Source organism: Mus caroli, chromosome 1 (genome assembly GCF_900094665.2).
Source record: "Mus caroli chromosome 1, CAROLI_EIJ_v1.1, whole genome shotgun sequence".
In the NCBI taxonomy this organism is placed as follows: Eukaryota; Metazoa; Chordata; class Mammalia; order Rodentia; family Muridae; genus Mus; species Mus caroli.
The window spans coordinates 172,503,946-172,512,203 of record NC_034570.1 but is presented as its reverse complement, the minus strand read 5'-3'; the positions used below and the strand labels follow the sequence as shown (position 1 = coordinate 172,512,203).

General features: G+C 51.9%; 1 protein-coding gene across 1 annotated transcript in view; it reads left to right on the top strand.

The window, feature by feature from the left end:
• Positions 1 to 362: 362 nt before the first annotated feature.
• Positions 363 to 8,258, top strand: part of Capn2 (calpain 2) — a 51,364-nt gene continuing 43,468 nt past the window's right edge. The window contains exons 1-2 of the mRNA XM_029475802.1: positions 363 to 829; positions 5,597 to 5,666. Coding sequence (XP_029331662.1) covers positions 593 to 829; positions 5,597 to 5,666 — 307 coding nt within the window. The 5' untranslated portion in view covers positions 363 to 592. The remainder of the gene's footprint in view (positions 830 to 5,596; positions 5,667 to 8,258) is intronic.

Genomic DNA, 8,258 nt, shown 5'->3' with positions numbered 1-8,258 from the left:
TTTCTCATCTGTAAAATGGGCACACCAGTAGCCATTTCTCACAAATTTGGGGGTGGTAGGTGTGCCCAGAGCCTGCAGAGCTCTCTTTCGATCCTGAGCCCTATGAGTGGCAACTGGCTTAGTCTCCGCGCTCACTCCCTCATCCGCTCCTGACTCATTGGATGTTTTCTGGACAGTCATTGCTGAGTTTCGCCCAGCCTTCCTCCCCAGTGGCTGGGGTTTGACAACTTTTGCGCCCCAACTTGCGATTGTCGTCCCCCCACCCCCACCCCTGCTCGCCCTCCCCACCGGGCCGCGCCATCCCGAGAGCTGTCCGAAGGTGGCAGCATCGGCCCCGTAGTCCTCACGGTCCGGCTGGCACTGTGCAGGTCGCCGGCGAGCCGCGTCCGGAGCCCGGCGCCGAGCAGGCCTGGAGAGGCGGAGGCCACACCCCGCGCGCGGCCCAGGCGCTTCCCGCCGGTGAATCATCCCCGCAGCAGCGGCTCCCGCAGTCCGCTGCAGCGCCCCGGGCCCGGCCGCGCCCCAGCCGAGTGCCGTGCCCCGCCTCTCCGCGACCCCTCTCTCCGTGCAGTGCGCCAACCGGATCGCTACCATGGCGGGCATCGCGATGAAGCTGGCCAAGGACCGCGAAGCGGCCGAGGGGCTGGGGTCGCACGAGAGAGCCATCAAGTACCTCAACCAGGACTACGAGACGCTGCGGAACGAGTGCCTGGAGGCCGGGGCGCTCTTCCAGGATCCTTCCTTCCCCGCCCTGCCGTCATCCTTGGGCTATAAGGAGTTGGGGCCCTACTCCAGCAAAACTCGAGGCATCGAATGGAAGCGGCCCACGGTAGGAAGCGCGAGGGGAACAGGCAGGGCCGGCAGGGCCTGGAAGGGCACTCGGGGTTCCGGGAGGCTGCGAGTCCCTGGCTCCCCGGCTCGGTAGTCCTAGCTTAGTAGTTAGTGCTCCGCGATTGCTGCTAAGGGGACTCCCTATGCAGACTGAGGCCCAGCCAGTGGACCTGCCCCAAGCTGCGCGCAGAGCGCTTCGCAGGACAGGACCCCAAATCCCATTAGTGGACACGCCCTGGAGGCTGCCTTCGGCTTCACAAAGCCGCAGGGACACAGGGCCGCTGTGGTGAAACTTTTACTGGACTCTAGTGGTGATCTGAGTGAGGGTGGAGACACCGGTCGGCTGTAGGGGGTGGGGGTGGGGATGTCAGAGTAGGATAGAAGACTCGAGACTGCTGGGTGGGTGGGAGCAAGGGGCGGGCACAGCCTGGCTCTGGCTGACAAAGGTGGTCACAGGTACATGTGGCACTTGTAAATGCAAGTACATTTATTTATCCAGCGTGGGTTTTGTCTGGTTCTCAAAGTGCAGTTAGAGGATTCTTTAACTTAAAGAACTGAAGGGTAGCTTAAAGAATGGATGGGCTCCAATGATTCTGTTACTCATTATTTTGATGACCTAGAGTCCTCACCCGGCAACCTCTGCTCAATTCCTAGATGCTCCTGTCCTAACCCTCAGAGTCTCTGCCCTTAAGCCCTTCCCGTTCCCTTGTGGTTTCAATCGCCAGTGGATGCCCATGGGACCCTCACTTGACTTTTCCCAGGAACCGAGAGGAAGTCTAAACTTCTAGATGCCTGTTAGGACAATGGACATTCATACCCTGCTTCCATACTCTTGGTTCCCCCAGGCTGCTTTTGTTACTGAGTCTAGTCTGAAAGTACCAGAGACTAGCGGGGGTGTAGCTCAGTTGGTAGTCTTTACTTAGCAAGCATGAAGCCCTGGGTTCATATAAAATCAGGTGCATGGTGATATATGCCTGCCATTCCAGGACTCAGGAGGTGGAGAAGGGAGGATGAGAGATTCAAAGCCTGGGGCCACAAAGATGGCTCATTGAGTAAGGGCTTTGGTGGTCATTCCTATTGACCTTAGTTCTATCGCAGAACCCACCTGGAAAAAGAGAACCAACTCCCCCAAAATTGTTCTCTGACCTTCATATGCACACTGTGGCGCACACGTGCAGAGTCTTGCAGGCAGGAGTACGCGCACACACACAAAATAAACAATAACAACAGAAGAAGATGGAGGCTGGCCTTGGCTATGCAATGAGTGCATTTGAGGCCAGCCTGGACCACATGAGACCTTGACTCAAGTTTAAAGATAAATGGAAAGGAAGACTAGAGAAGTCTCTATGGAGCAGGATTCAGAGCACCTGGATACCCCGGGTGAGTCACTGGCTCTCCCTTCCTCACCTCAGCTGGGCGTGGTGGTACACACCCTTGATTGAAGCCCTCAAGACACTTTGTAGCTTTGGCTGTTTAGTAAGTTCTAGGCTAGCCTGAGCTACACAGTAAGACTGTGTCTCAACATTAAATGAAGAAGATAAAAGTAAGACCAATGAGGCCACTCTGTTTTCTCTCTTGTCTACCACACTTGGTGCAGCTGCTGCAGCTGCTTCTGTTTCCTGGAGACACCCAGCTCTTTTCTCTTACCCTTCTCATCTCCCAGGCATGCTCTTGCCCCAAGTCTGGCTCATTTACATTCTTTCAAAGTCTCCTCCTTAGAGAGTCCTTCCTCACCCTGCTGCTCTCTGCCCTGTGCACATTCCTGCCCTGGGGTTGTCACCATGAACACACGCAGTCACATGTCTTCTCGCTGAGCTGTTCTGTGTTATTTGCCATGTGCTCTCAGTGTCTTGCTGGAGTAGCATCCCTTCTCAATATCCATTCATTCATTCACTCATTCACCAGCATTTAGGGAGTGCTTACTCTAGCCCAGGCATTGACATCCACAACAAACCACTGACTGTTTGAAGAATGAATGAATGAATGAATGAATGAACAGTCATTGTGAGCTTCAGATGACATCCTGGCCGGGGAGAGTATTCACATACCAGAGAACACATTCCTCACATTTACATACTGTTTTATGACTTACTTTTTATCATTTCTGTGGTTAGGAGACACCCTAATCAGAAGCAACTGAAGGGAAGAAAGAATTTACTTGGCTTACAATTCCAGGTTATGGCACACCATTGAAGGGAAGTCAAAGCAGAAACTCAAGGCTGAGGCATGCTCACAACCCACACACATCTGAGTCCACCAACGTTCCATTCAATCAATGAGCAATTATTGAACACTTATTATATTCCAGGCACCGTATACTTAGTTTCTGTCTCTGAAGCCCAGAGAGGGCAGAAGTGTCCTTCAACAGGTGATAGTAAAGCCTTTGGGCCTCCTGAGTAGAAAGACAGAGTTCCAGAGCCACCTCAGGGACACTGCCTAGGGCAGGCTACACACATCATCGGACAGTTGGAAAAAACAAAGCTCGGGAATGTCAACCTTGCTTAGAACAAATCAAGTCTGCATCCATGGTTGGGCTGGCTGTCCTGACCTGCCTGTCATACCCTGGTGGGGCCAGGCAGCAGGAATAACAACAGCAATAATAAAATGATAATAATAACAATACTAATAAAGTGGCTACTGGAGTCACTAGCTGGTTATTGGAGACTGAAATAGAGCAAAGTCAATGAATGGGAGAAGGGAAGGGACCAGACAGGCTGCTGACCCTGGAGGAGGAGAAATGGAAGGGAACCAGGTGTTTCACTTATTTAAAAAGGATGTCTAAAGGAAAAGAAGAGTGGAGGAGAAGGAGAAAGAGGGGGAGGAGAGAGAGAGAGAAAGAGAGAGAGAGAGAGAGAAAGAGAGAGAGAGAGAGAGAGAACAAACACTTGTGGCTTGATTTAAGAGTTGTTCAGCTGTGAACGACTTGAGTTTGCTAGAGGTTGAGTCATAAGAGAGGAAGGGGTTAAAGGTGACCCCCTGAGAAAGACTGAAGCAATCCAGAGAAAGCAAGGTAGGCAAGGGAGCTGATTAGCCAGGTTGGTGGTTTGGGGGTTGACAACTCTTCCGGAGAGAATGTCCTAACACTGGCAAGAGAGCTCTCCACTGCAAAGAGATGAGATAGACCATGACCAAGCCACACTGACGTCAGTGGCCATGCTAGGCCACAGTGACAAGTGGCCCAGCACCGTCCGAGGATGGCACCTCAGGTCCTCTCAGCTGTCGTGATAGAATACTTGTCAAGGCCATTCACTTGACCCTGAGAACAGTCCTGTGTGGGTGGTACATTTGTCTTCTTCAAACCCATTGTACAGATGCAGATGAACAAGCTTCAGGATGTCGTGTAACCCACCAGCATCCTAGGCCTTATGCAGTAAGTGGCAGGGCTGAGATTCTCACTGCCTTGTCAGAATCCAAGGCTTAAGCCCTCCCTCCTTTCTTGTATGGCTACATCATGTTTAATTCCAGGCTCCACAGGCTGTGACTGGGGCTCAGTTTTCTAAAGTATATCCAGGTTGTGAAGTCTGAACTTGGACTTCTCTGGAGATCCTGAGGCAGTCTCTGAAGAATAATGGTAGCCCTCCTCCTGGGGTAAGAGCTTGGCCCCTGGATGATCAGTGTAACAGAGGCTCCTGGAGCTGAGTCCAGTCTGTTCCATTCCCAGGGTTAAGTGCTTGCCTGGCAGGCCTTAGGAAAAGTTGGCTTCCCTGCTCAGACAGAAGTGCTTTCTCATTGCCCCTGCATCCGGCAGGCAGACTGATGGGGAAGCAGGAAGTGAGCATGCTCTGTGAGCTGGCGTGCTGGAGGTTGCCAGGACAGACCCAGCTCTCAGGGAAGAAGACCCCTGGTAGACAGAATAGTGCCAAGAGCCAAGCCACACTGTGCAGATGCGAAACTCCTACAAACCAGCTTAGATTTGGGGCCTGACTTCCTTTGTGGCTTTTGGGTGGAGCTCTTCAGAATCGGGAAACACACCCTGGAGCCTGTGGGAGGGCCGAGATCTTCCATGTTGGCTGTAGGGAGCAACCTCCTCAGAGGCATAAATGCATTAGCACTTGACACCAATGAGTTCAAATCCCAGTTGTCTCTGCCACTGGGGAAACGAGAAGCTTTGAGCAATCACTTTACCTCCTTAGGTGTTCTCCACATATAATAGGAGCTGATTTCATCTTGAGTCGCTAAAGCGCTACAAGAGATAAGGCTCCATGCAGTGTTTGCATAGCAGGTACAGAATGCACGAATTCTCCAAGTGCTGAGAGAAGGCAGAAGGGCTGGATTCAGCCTGTCCCCAAGAAACAAGTGTATTAGAAAGATGCAGGAGGACCCGTGAGTGTCACCAGACTTAGGTTCTCAAAAACTCTAGGACAGAACTCAAAGGGAAGGGTGGGGATACATGAGGGAGAGAGGCTTTGTCCTAGAAGGAGAGGGAAAAGATAACGAAATGTGAACTCATTTGGAAAATGTAGGCAAAATGAATGTCATGCAAACCCAACCACTTGCGTGCATGCCCGGAAGAGAAGCTGCCAAAATGGTGGGCAGGGGCCACTTAGTGTGGAAGGTCCCAACACCTGGCAGAGGATGCTGGATGCATTCCCTGGCCCTGGTAAACAGTGTAATGGAGCAGGGTCATAGGACTTCCTCCTAGCATGGAGGTCTGACTATGAAACATTCCTCAGAGATGAGCAGCATGAGGAGGGGCTTGAAGCACCCACTGGGAACCGAGGCTCCTGGCCACCGTGCTGACCATGCTCTGTGCGTTTGTTTCCAGGAGATCTGCGCTGACCCCCAGTTCATTATTGGAGGAGCCACCCGCACAGACATCTGCCAAGGAGCCCTGGGTAAGTAGTGGGGTCTGGAGCAAGCTGTGCTGTGTCAACTGCAAGTTCTGTGGCTTCTCTCCCCCAAGCTGTGTGTTGACTTCCATTTCCCTAGATTTCTTATCTCCTGGGGCTGCCCCCTCGCCAGTCACAATGCTAAAACGGAAGGTTTGTGAGGTCCAAGACAGGTCCGAGAGGAGGCAGTGACTCAGTGTGAAGGAAGGGGAATCCTTTCACTGCTGAGAGGAAGTGGGAAGCACCAGGGCCATCTCTGCCTTGCCGCCCCCCCCCCCCCCCCCCCCCCCCCCCCCCGCAGGAGCTCACCAGGGAAAGCAGTGTGAACAATCGGAATGATTCAAACTAACCCAAGCATCAGTCAGGATTGGGAGGGCCCTGTCTGAGAATGAGGGCTCTAGGCTCTCCAGCTTCTGAACGCCCCACCCCACCTCAGGCATCTGGTGAGTCTCAGCAATGATAATCCACCTTCACTTTTTCTTCTATGTAATAAACATGACCCTTTAATTATTCTGGACAGATTACTTGCTCTGATAAACCAGAAGCCTGCTATCTGCCTCAGTGGGCTTCCCAGACAAGTCCACTATAACAAAACTGGTTTTCTAGAATCCACCACCTTCCTGTGCCCACTTCATAGGGGTTCCGATCTCATACTGATGGCAGCCACCATTTAATAAACCGGTCACTAAACCATGCTTGCCCACACTCTAAGATACCCCCGATCGCTCTCATTTTATAGATGAGCATTGCCATACCAGAGAGAAGAGGCCTGGTGTACAGGCACATTTGTCTGACCCCAGCACTCGTGCTTTAAGTGCCCAGATGGCCTCCCTAGAAAGAGGCCTGCAGAAGTACCACCCTGTGGGGGATGTGCTAGCCTGTGCAAACTCTCAGGACAGGGCAGCTTCTAGAGAGAGCAGAACCCAGTTGGAACACAACTTTGCTGAGTGAGGATTCCTAAAATTCCACAGAGTTTTCTCACTGCAGAAAGCAGGCCTCCCACCTCTGCCCTCTCTCCCCAGGACAGAGAGCAGACCAGACATCCTAGGGTCCTGTGGGGACAAGCCACTGCTTAGAGGACATGGAGATGACAGGGCTGGAAGTTGATTGAGATTTTGACCAACCTGGGAGCATTTGAAGGATCTAGGAAAATACAGCAGTTGCTGAGTGCTAGTGAAGACTATATAGCCACTTCAAAAGTCTGCCCACAGCCTAAGGGACGAGCCGCACGGAACAAGTACCTGAGTTAAGACCCATTTCTCGACGGGCAGTGGTGGCAGACGCCTTTAATCCCAACACTTGGGAGGCAGAGGCTGGCCGATTTCTGAGTTCGAAGCCAGCCTGGTCTACAAAGCAAGTTCCAGGACATCCAGGGCTATACAGAGAAACCCTGTCTCAACAAAACAAAACAAAACAAAACAAAACAAAACAAAACAAAACAAAACAAAACAAAACAAAACAAAACAAAAGACCCATTTTGGTTCCATCAGGCAGTTTGGGAGGGGCCACACGGGATAAACTCCTGGGAGAAGCTGTTTGCTATATGTCCAGAAGAGAAATGTAAACCTTCCTAAAGTTTCTCTGTAATTGGTCTAGCGTTTAAGGTTTTTGGAAGTAGCAGATAAGCCATTTTATTTTCCTTTGGTTTTTTATTCTGGAAGACTCTAAGGAGATCATGGGTGGTGAAATGTGGCTTACTGAACTCTCAACACTTACGCTGACCTCTGGGCATGAGATCCTGAAGGGCGGGTCGCATCGCCAAGTCCCACAAGGCTCAGAGGCAATAGAAGGGCTGCGGCAGACACACAGGCTCAGCAGGGTTGGGACTAACATCTCCAAATCCCAAAAGGCTGAGAAGTGACAGAACAGGGCTGTGGCTGAGACACGGGTTCCAGTAATGTCAGTAGTTGGGAGATCATGGCCCAGTCATCCCTGGGGACCTCAGTTGTCCCAAAGTGCAGAAGGAAGGAAAATAAGATGCTATCAAACCCACTGGTATGTGGCATTCAGCCCTCGAAAGCTATTCTTGCTGTGGGGTGGGATAGCGGTACAGTGCTTGGCCAGCATGCATGGATGAGGTCCTAGGTTCAATCCCTGTGGCAGCAGACAGTCAATCAATAAAATCGAGCCTGTGCACAGCCGGCTTTTTCCCATTCCTTGGTCCGGTAGGTGAGCAAAAGGGATCGCCTGTGAAACAATGGTGTTTGGGCCAGACGGCGGCGTTGGGTTGGGTTGGGTTTGGTTACACTGTGGCATCCCAAATCCCAAGTAGACAGTTTTACGCATGCTATGCAGATCTGAAAACCCAAAGCGCAGAGGCAGGAGGGTCCATGTAAGGCTGTGCCCCAGTCATTGGTCTGACGCCAAATGCTGCACTCATGTTATAACTGACGGGGTCTGAGTCCTCGGTGCCGAGCTGAGAGAGGATATTTCATATTCTCCATCTGTGCTCCCTACCCAAATGTGTTCACTGGCCCAGTGAGCCTGGGCAAATGCCCTCTTTGGACTTGTACACATGTCCCTGCATCTGTCCACACCCTCCCACACCCCTTACAGTGCTGCCCTCAAGTGCTTTACTCAGTCTCTCACCTGCATTCC